At 48.7% G+C, this 19,788-nt stretch overlaps 1 protein-coding gene across 2 annotated transcripts; it reads right to left on the bottom strand.

The window, feature by feature from the left end:
* Positions 1–1,721: 1,721 nt before the first annotated feature.
* SPINT1 (serine peptidase inhibitor, Kunitz type 1) lies at positions 1,722–19,708 on the bottom strand. Of its 2 annotated transcripts, XM_061462280.1 has the most exons (11): positions 19,688–19,708; positions 19,104–19,576; positions 10,680–10,831; positions 8,707–8,845; positions 7,482–7,652; positions 6,907–6,933; positions 5,873–5,998; positions 4,938–4,988; positions 4,170–4,340; positions 3,399–3,455; positions 1,722–2,300 (listed from the first exon to the last, which is right to left on the bottom strand). In XM_061462280.1, exons 2-11 carry the CDS (start codon positions 19,531–19,533, stop codon positions 2,107–2,109), a joined length of 1,518 nt encoding a protein of 505 aa, XP_061318264.1. In that variant the 5' UTR covers positions 19,534–19,576; positions 19,688–19,708; the 3' UTR covers positions 1,722–2,106. The 2 variants fall into 2 exon arrangements, with proteins under 2 accessions (XP_061318264.1, XP_061318265.1); XM_061462281.1 differs by lacking the exons at positions 3,399–3,455; positions 19,688–19,708 and having other exon boundaries at positions 19,104–19,648.
* Positions 19,709–19,788: the final 80 nt, after the last annotated feature.

The raw sequence follows: 19,788 nt of genomic DNA, 5'->3' as shown, positions 1-19,788 counted from the left end.
CTCCTGTTTGAACAACAGTGTCTGCGTTTGGTTTCAGACTCAAACCCCAAACCAGTCTGACCAGCTGGAACCCAGTTTCAGTTACACCCTGCCTTGCTCTCTGTGTGACTTGGTGTGTAATGATCTCACTCCCAGCACACCTCACCTGGTAGCTGCCTCCCCAGGTATCCACACACACTGCATCCCCCTCTCCCAGCCCTCCCCAAGCCATGGGACAGCTGCTGCTGCTGCTGCAGTAACAGCACAGTGCTGTGCCCTGAGCTACCGCAGTCTGTGCAGATGAAAGGGTGCGAGATAGCAGGCATGGGAACGGTACCTGTCCCCTCTGCGGGTCATTGCTTCTCAGACACCACTCCCAAGTCAGATAAAACAAACAATTCGTTTTTATTAGCAGAGTGAGCGCACAAAAACATAAATCAAGATGTCAGGTTTACTGCTTCGGCCATGACAGGCTGTGGGAAAAACAAAGAGATGGAAGAAACGATACGAGAGAGACCATGAAAAGCCATGGAGGACTCAGACCAGCCCCAGGGACACTGATGTAGATGCCCATGATAGGGAGGAGCGTGCAGTCAGATTGCCAGCAGGCTGGGGGCAGGGGTTTCTTCCCTTCCAGCCCAGTGAGGCAGCTCTCCTGAAGCTGCACCTGAACATGCCCTGAGCTGGGCACGGCTACACCAGAGCCTTCCAGAGCCACTGTGCCCTCAGCCCTGAAAGGGTCCAAGCATTTAAACTAGCGTCTGTACATAGATTTATGCTTCTTACACAACACGTGCACACACATGCAAATACACCCTCCCTCCCCCCACCCCCCAATTTCCATTCTTTCCACAGAATGAGTTTTCCAAGAGCAGCAGGCACTGGAAGTCTGGGGATTGGTGCCAACTTCAGAGCTGATAGAACATAGCAGGTACTTCTGCCCCCAGCAGACATCCTCAGCTCCTAGAGGTACAAGCCCAAACCATAGGTGTAGAGCAGCACAGATCTGGGAAGCACCTCACTGCAAACAGCCAAGGGGGAATATATGGACCCTGCCAAAGTGGGGATTTCATATGTTGCCATGGGGTCAGGGATGAGCTCTGGACCTCCTGGGGCTGGAACAGGCCAGCAGGAGCAAGGAAGCCTGGGGACATCAGCTGGGTATCCAGCCCACTTCTGTGCTCTGGGAGATGGCAGGGACTCGGGTCAGGATGCGTGCTTGGACGAGAGCGCTGTAAAATCAAAGCTGCCTCACAGATGCAACTGTGAGGGAGCTGGGTCCTTCCACCTTCCTCTTGCCATCAGCAGGAAAAGTAGGGACATTCCTTTTCTTTCATTTGAGAATAAATAGCTATTTTCTCAATGTGTTTGGGTTCAGAGTGAACACTGGAAAAGCAAACAGAGCAAATCACAGAGAGAAAATAGTGGACACGTACTGTACATAGCAGGCTGTAAAATGGCAGCCAGGCATAAAAAACTCTAGGTGTGCTTTTCTGTTAAAAAGCAAAGCCTAGGGATTAAAGCAGGTATTTCTGCTTCCTTCCATCTCAAAACCAGGAACCACCGGAGAGTGTCACAGAGCCCCTGGAACAGATCTGAATGGTTACATGAATCTCACAGCCCACGAGAGGCTCACCATGACTTGGAGGGCTGCTGGGAGGCAGGGCCACCTTGCAGAGGACTGGGGGAAAGGGAGGAAAGTAAGAGATTGTGTGGAAGAAATTGGCACTGCAAACAAAAACTTGGTGGCTCTGGTGAGCTTTCACTATTCACCAGTGCAAAGGCTACTCAGATCCAGTCCCAGGGTCCTTCAGGAAGTTGAGTGGAGTTGTGCTCCGGGTTTGAGCAGGAAGTAAGATGTAATTCAGAGTCTCACTGGATTGTTTGAGGTTAGGGAGGGACAGACATCACAGAGCATCAAAATGCTCCCAGATCCTCACTTTCCAGAGCAGCCATTTAGCCAACACAATAACAAACACCAGTACTGCCAAATCACGGCTAGACCTTGGCCTGACAAATGTCTTCAAAGGGAAAACGTCCTTCAGGCACTGGCCCGTGTCTTAAAACAGAACTCCAGAAGTTCTGGGGAGTGCCCCATTACTGGGCTGGAGGGGGAGAGGCTGTTGGTCAGACTGGTTTGGTGGCACTGCTGTAAAACAGACGCTCAGTGTCCTCTGTGGTGGAGAGGGTGGAGTTGGTAGCAGTAGATGGCTGATGCCGGCCGCTGTTCTTCCTTTTCTTCAGGAAGAAATAGCCAATGATGGCCAGGACCACCATGATGCAGATCCCGAGGAGCACAGCAATCACTACCTCAAAAGCACCTGTGGGGTTACACAAACACTTTAGAAGCACTGCCCCACACAGCAGCAGCGGTCAGAAAGAAGAAAGCACAAAAGCCACTGCAAAAGCTGTGCTGGCAAAGAGAAGAGGCGGACAATAGCTGGCCTGATAGCAGGTGCTCAACAGGGCAAAGAAAAAAGACAACAACCACAGGGCATAAGGGTATGGCCAGGGTATAGCCAGCCTGTCTCTCCTAAATTATGGCTCCCATCATTCCCCAGATGCAACACGCCCTCTAAAGGCTATTCAGTGACTTCGACAGAATATCAAGCCCTTCCAAAACGCGGGCTTTGCTTTGTATGTCAACAGGGAGGCCACCAAAGGGTCGCAGAAATCATCTCCTGGTTGAGATAAGGCTGTCAGAGTGAGCTATGGTGGACAGGCTAAGTTTGTGGGAAAGAGTCTGTAGCAGTGCTGTGAGCAGTTGGTCTTTTACAACCAACCAAACTCCTGCATCATCAGTGGAGACCGTCAAACATGATGCATTCAGGAGCTGGTGTGAATTTGAAGACTAAATCAAACTCGAGGGTTGAAGAACAAAAGTGTATGTTTTCCGGAGGTCTCTACTGCAGAAAGAGGCCTTCCAGCTCTGTAGGGAAAGGACACGAACCTTAATGTGATATTCTTTTAAGAACTTGTACTTAAATAGCTTTGGTGTTCTTTACAACTGTAAAGAACAATTGCAGAGAAGTTATATAGGGTCATCGGATTTCCAACATTATTCCCGTACCCACTGGTCCCTCTTTTTTTGCAAGTCAGTGGTCCTGAGGTGAACTTGGTCCTTAGGAAGAATTCTACTTGCACTTTTTGATGTTCAACAGTGGAACATTCATGCAAGTTGATGGAAGGAGAATCAGGAGCTTCTGATGGCAGCTACTAAGTCACAGACAAAGGAGAAGTTGGACCACAGCGCACAGAAGCATCTCTTCCCACTGCTGGCATCCCACACATCCCACATTACTCCCTCAGCTTCAAAAGGGGGTTGGAACAGAAGGCTATCATTTGTAAGGAAAGATCAAACATTTTTCAGAACAGGATAAAAGCAACAAGCAAAATCTGTAGGAAAAAATGTTACTCACTTAAGAGACCACTTTGGGGCTCAAATGATTCCCATCTCCGGCCAATGACATCTGCTTCTGAATTTGGAGCAGACAGGAGGAAAAAGATTTTACAAAGAAGGTTGGGAACAAGGGATAAGACAGGTTTCTGAGGAACATATTTCCAGTGCTCTGAAAAGACCGAATGCATACAACTTCCCTCTTGACAGCCATGGTACTGAGCTCTCAGGGCAAGCTGTGAGGCACAGTGTAGCTGTAGAAAAGCAGCAGGAGTTTGCCTCCTGACAGGTCCAGTCTGGCAGAACTCCTCCTGTTTCAGCTGTTGGCCTCCACAGCCACACATACAAAGCTGATAGGATCAACTTTTCCCTCTTGTTTGTTTAAAACTTCAGTCTAATATGTGTCATTGAGGATTTTCTTGATTTCTCGTCTCCCAGTTGGGGAGAACTGGAGCCAAGCTAGAAAGTTAGGTTCTTTCTAGAGAGGCCATACCTTATCTCTGGTTAGTTTTGTCATCCTCTTCTGTCCCTTTTTCAACATCAGCACCCAAAATGTTTTCCAGCTCTGAGAAATGACAGGCTGCATTGCAGAAACACGCTGTAGATACACCCCATTTCCCACAAGCCATCAGTCACACTGAAGAACGCTGTGATGGATGGCCAGGGTTTGAGAGCAGAGCTGCTTTGACTGAAAGCTCCTAAATCACTGCCTCTTTTGGGACCACAGAATTTAATCTGGAGTGATTTTCATAATTTCATCAGTAAAACTTTAGCCTTCACTATGTCTGCTTACTTGTGATGCCTGAACATGATTTCATGCACTCGTCCTCCTTTTCAAAGTTGTTGTTGTTGCCTCCACAGCCCCCATAGGTGAAGGGGTCACATTTCTCAGAGAACGGGTTGTAGTACCAGCGAGGGATGCTCTCGGTGCACTGTCCAGTATCAGGCAACTCCACACAGTGATCTGGCAAAGCAAAGGAGATGTGCTCTAGCCCAAGCAGAGTAACAACATCTTCTGCTCCCAACAGGAGAGTACAAGCACTCTGGCAGAGGAAATCCATGGCCAGAACAGAGGATCTCAGGTCCCCACCACTGCCCAGTTGCCAGCTGCTCAATCTGGCATTGCCACAGTGAGATGCCATCTGCCCATAAACCCAGCTAGCAGGGAGGAACATCAGAGGAACAGTGTGCAACTGTGCTAGACCTTGGATCCAGCCTCCTGCAGGAATGATCTGTGCTCTTAGGGAGGCAGAAGGGAACAAGAAGATCCTGGACACACAGAAACCACAGTTCATCTCAGGTCTCCGCACTTGGGATATACTCTTTTAACCAGTGACAGTACCACTGTTTACACTGGTACAAACAAGACAAAGATATGGGACTGAGCACAAGCATATGCCATTACTGGTATTATGCCATTGCTGTGTCACTCACAATGCTTTGGTTTGTGCTATTTCTAAAACCAGCCATTTTTGGAATTATACAAGGAAGCAGTTTTACCATGAAACAACAGACTGAAGAAGAAAACAAAAGCTGGTAGATGTCAGCCTACGGGACGTACCTTGCTGGTGTGTGACATTGATTTTCTGTAGTCTGTTGAACTCACGAGCATCTGCAAGAGCAACATTTCATGTTAAAACTTCTGTCACCAGCTGAATGCAAAAGAAAAGCTTCTGTCCATGCAGACATGAGCAGACAGGGGTTTCCTGCACATTCCGCTATGACAAGCCAGGGAAAGAGAGAGATAATTTGTCTCAAAGTTGTGAGAGGAACATGGGAAAAATAAAATAATGAGAAACTATTCCCAGTATCCATTCCACAAATACAGAGACAGAACTAAGGAAAACAAAAGCTGCTTTCTTATTATATTTTTTCCATCAAAAAGTATGGGGAAACTGTTATCACTCCAGTAGTGCGAAAGAGCACAAGTGTAGGATATGAGAGGGCAAGAGGGATGAATTGTAAGCTTGCAACCTAGAAAGGCAACAGGACACCCACATATAGGAAAGAGACTAGGGGAACTCCATGAGAAGAGAGGGAAGGAGGGACTATGGACTTGGGCAGCTTACCACTGTGCATTTACATTAACATAACACGAGGATGTTAAGGGGACTGTGACACTGGACACACTGGGAGAAATCATGGTTTCATTTCCCAACTCCCTGCTCTATGAGAGCAGGTAAGGTCATCCAGTGAGAAAAATATGGGAAGAGGTGAGGAGGACAGGCTCTGAAGTCTTACAGACAGGAGCAGAGAAGAGAGTTGGAAAGTATTTAAGAGGCAGGAAACATCCCAGAGGGAAGATCAGCTCTTGCAGTCAGCAGAGATACAGGAGATGGCAGAATCTGCAAATACACCACCACAGGAAGAGATAATGCAGGGTCAGCAGATAAGAACAGAAGGCACCAAAAAGCATTGAGTCAACACCTGTAACTTACATTGCTCTCATCCGCAGGCAGATACTAAGTAGTCTAAGACAGAATTTGAAGTACTTACATCGTTCACAATACATCTCATCTGATCCATCAGCACAGTCAAGAGTTTCATCACACTCCAGATAAGCATCGATGCAGCAACCATCCTTGCATTTGAAGAATGGGGGTTGACACTTCCCATTGCACACTGCATCAGAAACAGTTCAGATAGAGCATTAAAATTCTCCCTGCCACACAGATGCTTTATGAAGGACTTAAAAGCTGTTGATAGGGCTGGCAAACAAAAAAAACCCCAGATGGGTTAAGTTCTGTTTTCAGTGCCACCCTGAGTGTAAATGAAACACTGCTCTGGGAACAGTGATGCTTCCACTCAGAAAATAAGTACACAGAAAGTGGAAGCAAGAATGAGCTATTCAAGAAGAACAGAGACATTGCCCAAAAGAATATGGAGACATTGCCCAAGCATGGGGGATTAAATTAGGAAAACCAAACTGAAACCTGCACACTGGGCTGCAGGAACCAATGGAGAGGAGCAGTTACTCCCCTTTGCTCCAGAGGTGGTCCCAAATGCTGAGTGCTGTGCCCAGTTCCAAGCTTCCCAGTGCACAGAAAACATTGGCATACTCAAGTGAATCCAGTAGACTCAGCAAGGGGCTGGAGCACAAGACCTAGTGTGAGGTTTTGGAACAGATAAGAGACAGGCTCCTTTTGGAGGTGCACAGTAATAGGACAAGCAGCAACAGACACAAGTTGCAACAAGAGAAAATGATTCAGTATGAGAGTAAAGTTATGACAAAGATCAAACAAAAATCTCCTTTATCAGATACCCAGAACTGGACTGGATGCAGTCCTGAGCAACCCAATGTGACTCAAAGCTGACCCTGCTTTGAGTAGTGGGTTGGACCAGATGACCTCCAGAGGTAATCCCCAACCTGAATTATCCGATGGCATGAAAGTGAAAGGCGTAGTAAAGACATGAGTCTCCTGTGCCTCCCTTTCCACACTGAGTGAGTGCTAATCAAAAGCCACAGGAATGGACGTGAGACACCCAGCCTGAGCTCACAGCAAGATTACACAGCGGTACGGGAGGCTCACCTGGCTGCTGTCGCCCACCAACAGAACCTGAGAGACGAGGGAAAAAATAGAACAAATTTACCACCACACCCTTTTGTCAGCTCAAGATCAGCTTCATACTGCCCTCATATCTCATCTAAGAAGTGCTTATATTCTGGAAGCAAGCCCTGTAGGGGTTTTGGAGGGGAAATATGGATGCCCATCACCTGGAGACCCCAGATGAGTAGTACCCACATGAGGCAGGCCTGGAGGAACAGAGGGGAACTTCCCACCACGAGCTAGACCATTCCCAAATGGGAGTGAAGCACTTCTGGCTCCTCCACAGTACATTTCTACCCAGTGAATTTAGGTTTCAGATGTGACATGAAGATTTGGTGAGTATTTCTGCAGCCAGAGATACACTAGGGACAGTGACACGGGGAGCAGTGCTCCAGGAGCTGGGTCAGATACGTCGGCAGTGACCCCATTCATAATTAGCCAGGTCTCCTCAGCCCTCTGGGCTCTAACTAGCTGCCAGCCAGAAAGCTGCAGTACCTGCCTACGGAGTCATCCCAATCCTATGGGAAAGAGGGAACAGATTTCTGAAGAAGACTCACCTCTAACATTCTTGCAGGCGAGCTGACACTCCTCTTCCCTTAAATAGTTATTCTTGTTGGGCTTGCAGCCACCAAAAATGAACTCCTCACACTGCTGAAGGCTCGGGTTGTAAAACCAGCGCGGAAAAGATCCCCGGCACCAACCCACCTTCTTAGGAGTCAAACAATGCTCTATGATAAAGTCAACACAAAAGGCTCTGGTTAGCTGGCTTTGCCTTCACATCTACAAAGGAGAAACTCTTCCAAAGGCCTTATCTAGAAGAGTTATAAAGTCCTGAGCAGCATGGAGAAGGTGAGCAGGGAATCCTGGTATATATTTTCTTACATGGAAGGCAGGGTCAAAAAATCAAATTAGAAGGTGCCACATCCATAAAACAAAAGGAGCTGCTTTTCCACACAACACATAGTTAAGCTGTGTAACTACTTGCTTCAGGATGTTGTTGCTGTTGTGCAAAGATTACGCACAAAAAGGGCTATTAAACACAAAGACACCACCTTCTGCTTAAAAAACCTCCCAGCTACAAATTCCTTGGCACTAGCCAAGCATAGTAAGGATTTACTGATAGCATGCCATGTTCTTGTACCCTTTCCAGAGTATCAGCCTCTGGACACTGTTGAATGCAGTGTACTGGATTCTGTATGGACCATTAGTGCCACTTGATATGACTCTTCTTGTATTTTTATGGTACCTGTGGTAGGAGCAGAAATTTCCTGCTTAGCTACTAATCAACCATTTGTCCAAGAACTCTGTGATCCTAACGCACTTGTGATGCTGAACATTTTGGTCATTAAAACCAGCCATTAATAAAGCAAGCCAGGGACGCTTTGAATGTCAAGCAGGCAGCTCCACCTATCCTGCAGCTTAAGGAAATTAGGGCCTTCACACCGAAACCATGGAGTCAACAGGGCATTTCAGGTTCTCCTCTCTTACAAACTCAGCTGCACCCCAGGCTTCAGCCACTTTGGCGTCACCCAGCAGAGGGCATGATGTGCAGACAGGATGGGGTTATTGTGGGCACCTCTTCTGCAAGGGGATGCTAAAACCCTAAAACAGACCACTATGAATGTGGAGACCTTCCACTACTGGTCAGGTGCTGGCTGTTACTGGGAAAAGCTGACATGCAAGTCTAATCTCTTGGTTATGCTCTTCTCCCATCTACTTCTCTGAGAAGAGCATCACCCAGGCTTGGGGACTCCATCTAGACATCCGTGGGCTTAAGCTCACCTTCAGTCTGCTCAGAATCCAGCACCATGATGGTGATGTTGGTGAAGTCCTGCTGTTGTGCAGTGTCTGTGACAGTAAGCTGGAAGACGTAAATCCCTGCCTGTAGGTTGGAGATCTCTACTTGATCGTCTTTGTGCTTCTGAGAATGCAAAAGAAAGGCTTATGCAGAAGAAGTACCTCTAATGAGGGAGTGAGTGAAGCCACGCAAAGCCCATGTTCCTGCATTAGGAAGAAAGCAGCTTGGCTACAAACGCCCAAGCAGATGTCTGGCATGAAAAATGTCTCAGTGCTGTACAATCCCCCGAAATCCATGGGCTGGTACCCAGCTGGAACAGCAGTGAGAAAGAGTACCACAGGTGTAAGTAGATATTTCATATTTTGGGGCATTGTGAAGGCACGAGGGACAATAAACATTTTTGGAGAGGACTGAAACAGTTTTTATTTTACTTTTTAAGAAATAAAACTTATTATGAATCCTTTACTTAGCACATAGGGAATAAACCAGGTGTATTTAAGATATATACACTCTTTCATCTTAAATATGACAAGTATATTCCATTTTAGAGATGGAAATGAGTGCATATTTTTGCCTGCTGAGAGGTTTCTAAAAGAGAGGGAATTATTTTTGTCAGAATAGAAAGCTGTGATTACTGACACAAAGGCTGTGTGGAGACCTCATAGCAGCCTTCCAGTATCTGAATGGAGCTTATAAGGATGCTGGGGAGGGACTCTTCATTAGGGACTGTAGTGATAGGACAAGGGGTAACAGGTTAAGACTTAAACCAGGGAAGTTTAGATTGGATATAAGGAAGAATTTCTTTCCTGTAAGGGTGGTGAGGCACTGGAATGGGTTGTCCAGGGAGGTTGTGAATGCTCCATCCCTGGCAGTGTTCAAGGCCAGGTTGGACAGAGCCTTGGGTGAGATGGTTTAGTGTGAGGTGTCCCTGGCCATGGCAGGGGGGTTGGAACTGGATGATCTTAAGGTCCTTTCCAACCCAAACTATCCTATGATTCTATGATATTTGCTAACAATACTGGGCCTTCATTTCCATGCTATCTACCTTTTTTGGTTTCTGTTTCAAGAGAACACAGTGCTGCTTATGGATCATCTTAATGTAGTTAACAAAGAATAATACACGAGGACTCTTTTTTGGGGTCTGGTTTTGGTTTGTGTACCCTCACACAAGTTACTTTGGCTGTGATAGGGGAAGGGAAAAGGAAAGGAGCACTTGCATATTTGCAGAGTGCCCTCGGAACCCTACAGCTAGTCATTGCATCTTCAAAATCAGCTGTGGGCCTCATGCACTCATTTGCTAATTCTTCCAAAAGGTGCCACAAGATCTCTGTATCAGCTCCAAGGCTTTCCAGGGCATTTCACACAAGTTTAACAGTAATCATTTGCTCTTCTAAAGCCACAGTTCACATTTAATATCCACCAGATAGGCAGTGTTCACACCTTGGAGATCTTGGAGCCAGTCAGGAGATGTGGCTTCTGCTCCAGCTCAGATACAATAGGAGGAGGAAACTATGCTCTAAAGAGAGGCAAAGTCCAGGAAAAACCCCAGAACAGAAGCAGATCCTGAGGCTGGATTATTCAGACCCAAAGGAGTAGAAGCACCAGAGCATAAGTAAGGGCAGGCCCCTCATTGAACTACAGGAGCTTGGGAGCAGAATCAGCTCTTGCATGAAAGCTGCTTCCCTTTCAAGTACTCCCACCCAGGAAGAGGAGGTGTTGCTAAGGAAGGTTTGAGATGGCATCCTGGTGCAGGGAGCCTGCAACCCAGTGAGGCCAAGAAATGCCATGTCCCCAGTGCGAGAGGCTGGGGTTAGCCACAAGGACACAAGGAGTGCTCCACAGCCTTTGGGAACAGGCTTAGGGGTGGACTGTCTCAAAGAGGGAAGTCAGTGGCTGTGAGAGCCCAGCCTAATGCAGGTGACACTGAGCAAGCTGCTTGCTTCCTGCAGCTCCCTACCTTCATCTCCACGGAGGGGTTCCCGACGACCTGTTTCCATTCATAGCTTACTATCCCTCGGTCATCCGTGCTCTCTATGCCTCTCAGCATCACTGGCTCTCCCGGCTGTACCCTCATGTCCTTGGCAGTGCGGGCTATTGGAGGACGGTCATCTGCAGAAGAAAGGCAGAACAAGGTTTGAGTAAGAGGCTGAAGGGTCCAGTGCGTATCTCCATTACAAGAAGACAAGGGAGGGGGATTCTTCTAGATTAAATCAATACAGACTTCAACCACTGAAAGGAAAACACTTTCATACACCTGTACTTGCAGCCTTAGCACGCAACAGGCAATCGATACTGTTATTACTGCCCTCACTAATTTCATGATGCCACAACCCATTCTGGCAGTGCCTTTGAACCAGTTGGCTCCCTGGCCACTTCTGCCCATAGGAACCATTGTAAGAGGGTGTTCCTGTAGCTCCAGCCATTGAGTTCTGTCTGTTGGACCACATCCTCGCAAAACAGCACAGGGCAATCTCCACCCTTCACTTAGGGAGATGACCTGGTGTGAGTGTTGAAGAATGTGGAACTGATTCTCACCATTCCTGCCACCATCTCTAAGCACTGTGTTAGCATACCTAACCAAGGCTCTGCAATGCAGGATTTGGATGGGAACTATCCCTCCACCACCTTATATTCCACCCCATTCTCTGACACATATGGTTTAAATGCCATGGCACACAAATGCCATTCATGAGATCATTATTTTTGTGCCATTCCATGGATTAGCTCACCAGCAGCTTCCACAATCCATAAACACGTTTCCAGACTGTAAAAGATGAAAACTGATCCCTGGCTGTGCCAGCAAAACCAGCCTATACAATGACACCATTAAGCCTGACTCATAACTGCTCTCAGCCTCAATGCCTCTGATCACGGGCTTTCTGCAGAGCCCATAAAACTACACCTGGTAGTGCCTGTACCGAGTCCAACGTTCAATGTCCAGGTTCAACCTGAGTCTTTTGTAAAGGTATCGATATATAAGCTAGATATAAATCACTCAACCATTACACTGTTATATTGACTGTGACTGAGGAGGAGGATTAGTGCCCTACTCCATCAGGTAATTATTTTCACTGTTGTAGACTTGCTCCTAATTTCCTGTTTGACTGTTTCTGGATTCAGGTACCAGCTGCTGACTCTTGCTACAGCCTCCTGAAGGGACCTTTAATATAAGGCATATACAAATAAACATGACATTCAAAACAAGCTACTTTTTAGTTCCCTCATCACTACACTCAGTAGGATCGTGGGCTTTGCAACATGCATTCCTGCTCAGTTATCACAAACCCACCCAGAACCTTCTATTTTCTAGTATCTTTTACCAACTGAAGCCACATTCATTCCGCCCTGGTCTTACAGATGCTGCTGCCACCAGGAAGTCACAGAGGAAACAAGCCTTCCCTTGTTTACACATCTGAGCATTGTGCCCAGCCTGTTTGGCTACAGAATCAGGGAGGGTTTGTGTGTGCCACCTTCTGACGTTCCGCCTCCAGGCTGCTCCTGTCCTATCACTTGTTACTTGGGAGAAGGGACTGATCTCCACCTCACTCCAACCTCCTTTCAGGCAGTTGCAAGGAGTGGTAAGGTCCCCCCCTGAGCCTTCTTTTCTCCAGACTAAACACCCCCAGGTCCCTCAGCCATTCCCCATCACACTTGTGCTCCAGACCCTTCACCACCTCCGTTGCCCTTCTCTGGACCCACTCCAGCTCCTCAATGTCTCTCTTGTAGTGAGGGGCCCAAAACTGGGCACAAACAGAACCTGAACAGAGAAGACAAGCAGAGATGCCCACCCTGGTGTCCTCTCACCTTTGGGTGAGGCACACCTCCCTACCACTCCTTCCTCAGGGCTGCATGCCACAGGGATGGGTCCTACCTCAGCCTGGCACAAAGGCTGCTGAAAGACACCCAGCAGGGCCAAGGGAGCCCAACACCTCTTGGTTTTGATAGGGTCAGTAGAACAAATACATGGAGTTTTGCTCTATTTACAAGTGGCCACAGAACATTCACAGGTGAAGGCCATGACTGAAGTTGGCAACACCTTCCAAACCAAACAGCCCCACAAGCACCTTGTACACAGCACTACAAGCTCTGGAAAAGGGACACATTCCTGCCATGGAGAAACGCAGCCTGGTCCCTGCCACCCAACTGCCAGGGTGAGCCCAGGAGGTGACTGCAATTGCACAAGGACAAGACCAGTTCTTCAGCCGCACAGAGGCTGATCATGAGCTCCCAACTCCAAAGCATGTTTTCCCTTCCCGTCTTTAAACATGTACACTTATTGCAGACCAAGCACTTCTCCACAGGTCCATACAGCTACACTGGGTTGTGGATTGCAAAGCCTGGTTCTACTCAATGAGTCAGCAACTTCTCCAGATCCCATCTCTGAGGACCCAAATCCCCTGAGCCTCCTCACCTCCAGAAGAAGCAGCCAGGAGCATTTGCGTATCTGTGGTGACTGCCAAGGAGGAAATCCCTCTACGAATGAAGGACTTCAAGTCTCTGCCTCTTCTCCTCAGGACATCTGAAAGCTTTGGAGTATTTCTGCTACACTGACTGTATGAAGCTTTCAGTGGCAATGGGGCTGTTCTCCACCTGAGCCTCACAACTGAGCGCTGACTGAGGCAGAGTACTAGCAAACTGCTTGTAGAAGGGAGATTCTCCATTGTGTGTTGCTCTGAAAGCCTGTTTGAAAAAGGAAAGTTACCTTTGCTATAATGCTCTATTGACTGTGGAAAGTTTCTGCTGTAAAACTCTGTAATTAAGAGGGAGATTAAAGCTTTATGATGCTGCTCTGTACTGCGTGCTTTTACTGTGGAACATGCTCCTGGAGTCATGTCATTAAGTGACCACTTCCTCTTCCATTTATAAAATACATTGGAAGGTGAAATTTCTTTATGATCCCGCAGAAAAGCTTGATAAAGTAAATCCAAAATGGTTAAAGCCACATCTGTGTGGCTCACAGTGTATTCCTGCACCAGTGAAATCCTGCAGCAGGATGCCTTTGCTTTCAGTATGGAGATTTCTCTTTTAGAGCTCTGATACCAGCTCTTGCCCTGGAGACACAGATTCACAGAAAACCAGATCTCCTCCATTCCAGCGCGCATGCAGATGAACCCTGAGTACTTGAGGCTGTAAAGCAATGCTTGAAAGTACCCAACAATGATTCAAGGTTGTCACTAGAAAGAGCTGGAAAGCTTTCTCATGGTCACCAGAGGGGCTTTTACAGCCCTTTGTTGTCTGCCATTGGAGAAGCAGCTTATGGGGACACTGAGGCACTGTGAAGCAAGGACCTCACTGGGCACAACTGCTCAATGTAGACGGGAGCAGAAATGAGGCCACCCAAATTCCAGCACCCACGAGACACACAACCTCAGAGATTCCAGGGCTCAGAAGCCAGCTGAGCTGGCCTGCTGCAAGAGAAGGTGGGCAGAGGCAGGAGCAGCAAAGGCTGAAGCTCTGCTCTTGTGATGCTCACAGGGAAGTCATTCAAAAGTGAACAGCTTTCAGGGAGCGTTCATTCAAATCGTGCCCACCAACACTAGAAAACTCTCCATTGCAACAGGCAAAGGTAATAAGGGGTGATGATGCTGCCACACTGTTAATTTGCCTGAGGAGGGGGAGAGGGAGATGGGAACAAGGCAATGCAACAAAGCAGAAAGAGAAATACAGGCTCCTTCCATAAGGATTCATTCTGGATGGGCAGCAAATACAGTCATGCTAAAGCCATGAAGTTTTCTGACAACTCATGCAGAGCCGAGCAGCTCTCAGCTTTAGTTACTAGAGGTTTCTATAGCGGTTTGTAAGAGGTGTACACAGCAGGTCAACTTCAGCTCTCCAAAGCAGCACAGCATGACTGAATGGGTTGTGTTTTCAGCATAAGGCAACTTGTTGCTGCTGCCAGGCTCCTTCCATCCTTCCTCAGGGCATGGGAAACCAGGCTGGTTTGCTTTAGTGGGCAGAGGGAAAGACTCTCCCACTAAATGGTCTCCATGAATGGTCTTCATGCCATTCAGTGACAATTGGTTTGTTCCCCTGGTCTCCTCAAACAGCTCCAGAGATAAGATGTGAAGTATCCACAGCAGGCGGCAGGTCAGTGAATTCTGCATGACAAACAGGAATCTCCCTGCAAGTGAATTTCGCAGCTTCTCTGGGCACCCTGTACCAGGGCCTCACCACCCTCACAGGGAAGAATTTGTTCCTAATATCTAATGTAAACCTACCCTGTTTCAGCTTAAACTGAATGTGCAGTTCCAGCCCCTCCTGGCCACACATGGATGCTGGAGGATGAGCAGCTGGCTCAGGACTGAGCAGCACCAGCCAAGGGGAGACCAGTGTCGCGACCCGTCTCAGCCCCAGCCAGGATCCAAGCACTGCTTGTTGCAGCTGCACTGTGCCCATAGAACAGAAAACATCATGGGACCAAGCATGTGAAGACAGATGAGCTTCAAACCTGGGAAGTTCTCTTCATTAGGGACTGTAGTGACAGGACAAGGGGTAATGGGTTAAAACTTAAACAGGGGAAGTCGAGGTTAGATGAAGAGAAGTTCTTTACTGTGAGGGTGGTGAGGCACTGGAATGGGTTGCCCAGGAAAGTTGTGAATGCTCCATCCCTGGCAGTGTTCAAGGCCAGGTTGGACAGAGCCTTGGGTGACATGGTTTAGTGTGAAGTGTCCCTGCCCATGCAGGGGGATTAGAACTGGATGCTCTTAAAGTCCTTTCCAACCCAAACCACTCTATGTCCTATGGTGAGGCAGCAGCAGACGGATCCTGAACACAACCCCAGTGCTTCCCATCTCCCACTCAAAAGCCCTGAATTCAGCAGGAGGAGGATGTCACCAAGCATTTCACAACCACCACAGAAGGCTCAGTTCAAGAAACGGACAAAGGTTCAGGGAGGTTATTTTCCAGCTTCACACCCAGAACTGGTCTGCCCAGACCAGAATAAGCTCAGAGTAGTTACTTAAACACCGGGCTCCATTATTACCTATAAAGTGCCTGGTGAGCCTGCCCCTCCCGAATGAGCCAGGCAGAAAACTCGCACCAAAGTTCAGGCTGGGGAATCGTTTAAGAGGATGGTGCCTTTTAACAACAACATCAGAGACTTGGGGCTCTACGTTAGCTGGAACAGGAGAAAGACACAGCCAAGCTGTCATCACCGGCTTATAAATGACTCAGACGCTCTTGTGAGTTTCTCCAGAACACTGAAAAACCACTCAGAGGATGTGCAGAAGCCAGATTTCAGCTGTATTCATTGTTGCCTCTACCCTTAGGTTGGCTGCAGCGGGTTAGAGCAAGGGTGTTTCTGTTCCTGTGTTCCATTGCCAGCAGTTCCACTGTGGAGCAAGAGCAAACATACACAGTGCATCCCCCCCTCACACTGTCCCTGCTTTCAGCTGCTTCTATCAGCTCCAGAAACACTCCAAATCTGCCCCATTCAGCAGCCTCCAGCTGTGCTCTCTCTTTCAAGCGTTCTTCAGTCTCCTCCTGAACATATAGAAACCTCCCAATTCAACAGGTCTGCTCCCTGCAGTAGTGAGGGTCTCGCAATGGGTGGCTTTCTTGTTTCACGTCACCCACTGGGGTCACTAAAGATATATTTCACCATTCACTAGAAACAACATGCTTTTAATCCTGCAGAGGACATCGCCACATGGACATAGCCTAAAGGCTCCTAGGACCCCTGAGAGCAGCACATAATGAAAGGGATGGATGATAAAGCAAGACATAAGCTTCCTGCAGACCTTTAGAGCCAGTCTCAGGGGGCTGACAATAACTTAGGCTCCAGAGCAGCCACAGAGCTTTGCATTTTAACAGCGATACAGCACAACAGCAGGAAGATCAGACAGTTCGGTCTCCAGCCCAAAACCTGGGCCAAGACCTTTTTGCCTGTAAACATCTGGGAGGAAAACCTGACATTCCAAAACCAGCTTCCTTAACACTCATTTCACCTGGTCTCTTCAGGCATCCTCAAAAGGTCCAGAAGCAAAAATGCCATACAGCTTCCTTATGCTGCTGGGTGGACACACTCAGTGGCCAAGAGGCTCCCTCATTTGGCCTCCTGCACCTTTGTGTGCTTCCCCTCTTTTAGGTGCCAGCCAGGCTCCCACCTTCCCGCCCAGACCCAATTCCAGCATCATGCCGCAGGGGCTTGGGGTTTGGATCTTTTTGTTTGGATCTGAACCAAAATCAAGGTCAGCATTCTGAAGTTCTCAGCTGCTGTAGGAAGGAGGTCCCAGTTCATGGGGTCTGATTTGGCCCTTGTTATTATTTGCTATTTCTCCAGTAAAATAAACCTTTTTCATCTCTGGATTAATGAACTAATTATCCTCCATCTCTTTTCCTACCAGCCCTTTGATGTCATCCAGCGTGATTCAGAAAGCTTTGGGTATCAAAGACAATGCCCAAGAATGTCAGGAGAGGAGGGAAGCACATTTCCCATCGAAGCACAGCATGAACATTGCAGCCTGATCCAAACATGAAGCAGCGAGCTTCCCAGTGTCTGTTACTGCAGCCTGGCACCCTGCACCCTCTGAGAGTGCCAACACAGGGTGCAGAAGGGAACAAGCCCTTCCTACATGCACAGCTATCATGGCATGTGAGCAAGGAAGGGTACACCTGCCTTACAGAGTATCCCCAGCAGCATTTCTGGTATGTTTCCCACTTCTCACTCATAAGTCTTCCAGGGTTTTCCAGCTCCACCACTGTCATCCCAGCATCTGTGAAAGTAGGGGATGGTTCTCAAGGCAGCATCGGCTGTCAGCGGCTGGGATGCTCCAGGTAGGTGCCATGGATTGGGGAATACAGCACTGCTGGTGGCACATGGAGTACAGTGACCCAGGGACACTTCCTAGGATCCACACACATGCCATGCCAGGCCCTGGGACCAGCCAAGGGAGAAGCGGGTTGCAGTCTCCTGGTACAAGGTGCTGGTCCACAGAGATGAAGAGGCTGAATTGCTCAACACTACACTGTATTCTGATCCAATCTTGTGAAATCAGGATGTACTGGGGATGATGCATTCCTTTTTCCTCCTACAACAAAGCATGTAGAAATGCAAGCAGCTGCCAGCATGCCACCGCCAGTCCTGGCGATGTGGGCTTTACTTCCTCACGTGGAAAGGATTTTAAGCCTGGAATGAAGACACAGAACTACTGCAACTGTGAGGGAGAGATTTACTAGAAGGCCCTAAAATCCAGTGGGAAGCAACTAGGAGAGACAGAGGACAAAAGGAATACCTCTGCCACATCCCTCTTCAAACCAGTGACACCCAAGGGTGGCTCCATAGGAGCCGAAAGCCCTGCACTGCTACTCAGGACGGACAAAGCGGTCAGTGTGGGGTTTGGTGCCAGTGCACACCTCCAAGGCTCACAGGCTGGCATATCCCAGCAGAAGATCAAAGACCTATTCAGTTCATGCCATAGAGCCCAAGCCCATGTGTCCACTCCCCTGGTCGTCATCACAGATCTCTTCCCCACCACGGCTGGGCTGGGAAGGGGTTTGAGGAAGATAACCCATACATATCCCCTGATACACGCATACAGCCCAGATACATACCCAGATATACCCATACAGCCCTGCCCAAGCACCAACATACAATAAACTGGGCATGGCTGGCAAAGTCTCAGCCACACCAGAGACACGCCAGCCTTGCCAGGCTTCCTCTGAAACATGGAAGAAGGGGGCAAAAAGAGGAGTTGCCGTGGTTTCAGTGTTTCTGAACACACCGCATTCCTTTGGAGACAGCCAGCTCCACATCAGCTTGTTTTCCACCTGGTTTTGTGGGTCTGGGTGCAGGGAACCAGAGGGGAAGAGAAACCCACCTCCAAATGGGAGGTTTTCTATCAGCCTCCCCCAGCAGAAACCCCACCTCAACAAGCAGCGATATGGAGACACCTCCCCACCCAGGCTGCCGCTCACAGCGTTGAGGCTGTGGCTGAAGCAGAGGTAAGCGGCTTGAGTCCTGCCTCCAGCCCCTGAGCAGCCCTTTAAAACACGGGGATGTGTGGATTTTGAGGGGATTTCACTTTCCAGCCTCAAAGGCCTGGCGGCAGGGAGCAGGGAAACAACTCCTTTTGCTCTACAAGGATCAAAACCCAGCTTGCATTTGGTGAACAATCACTTCACCCACTTCAAATAGGTTAAAGGAGAGTTCCCTCTCCATTCACTAATAGGTAAACTGAGGCACAGCTCTTAAGTGAGTTTATCCAAGTTAGGGAAAACCTCTATGGCAGACCATAGAAATAGACCATTTTCTATACAGAAACCCCATTTTTAACACTGCTTTATCCTTTGGTAGCACAAATGACAGTTGGAGGAGCTGGCACCAATGGCCATTTACTCTTTTCCAGCCCCGGTTTGCACAGATCCATTAGGGACACCTTACCGTTCGACCTGGGATCCTGCATTGCCAGGTAGGAATCGTACACGTCCTTCCTCAGGAAGTTGAGGAAGCCGACCTTCCTGGCAAACCTGCAGACAAAAGCCTGCTCGTAGAGGCAGTTGAGGAGGAAGCAGCCCCGGATGTGGTCTTCCTCCGTGCCCGGGTCCTGCTCCACAAGAGCCAGGTTACAAGCAGGCTCCCTACAGCAGGCTCTTATGCAGTCCCTCCTCCGGCGGGCCATGGGGGACGACAGGAAGGTGGCTCCATTCTGGACAGAGGCGTCTGTATCCAACACCAAATCCGGCATTCCTGCCCTAAAGTCCTCCAGGCACGTTTCACCGAAGGGTTTTCCCTCCTGCCCTTCTCCATAGTCCACCGCCAGCACCAAGCAGACCCAGAGCACGAAGTGCGGACCTGGGCTCCCTCTGGCCATCTTGGCGCCCCGATCCTCACCACCTTGAGTCCTTAATCCCTTCCTGAAAGAAGGGAGAAGAGAGATGAAGGTGAGAGTGACGGTGTCCAGATGCGGGGCTAATGCGTCCCCCCACCCTGCAACACATCCCCACGTACAGGCTCTCAGCCCTTACCTGGGCTCCGATGCTGGGAGCGGGGAGTCCGCCTCGTCCCCCCTGTGGTTCACCCCTCAGGTGTGCCCTCGGCTGCATCCAGCGCACACAAAGGCCCGCGG

The sequence above is a fragment of the Pezoporus flaviventris genome, unplaced genomic scaffold, assembly GCF_033815535.1.
Source record: "Pezoporus flaviventris isolate CSIRO_AGI_PZ_B2104156 unplaced genomic scaffold, CSIRO_AGI_Pfla_v1 ptg000035l, whole genome shotgun sequence".
Taxonomy (NCBI): Eukaryota; Metazoa; Chordata; class Aves; order Psittaciformes; family Psittacidae; genus Pezoporus; species Pezoporus flaviventris.
Note: the sequence above shows the minus strand (reverse complement) of the source record. Positions and strands in the feature narration are given on the sequence as shown.

Coding starts and splice junctions, on each gene's coding strand:
- SPINT1 (XM_061462280.1), bottom strand. CDS start 19,533: ATGGCCAGAGGGAGCCCAGGTCCGCACTTCGTGCTCTGGGTCTGCTTG. Junction 5,999..6,906: donor TGGTGGGCGACAGCAGCCAG/GTGAGCCTCCCG, acceptor TTTCTGATGCAG/TGTGCAATGGGAAGTGTCAA. Junction 2,301..3,398: donor GCCCCAAAGTGGTCTCTTAA/GTGAGTAACATT, acceptor GTAACCCCACAG/GTGCTTTTGAGGTAGTGATT.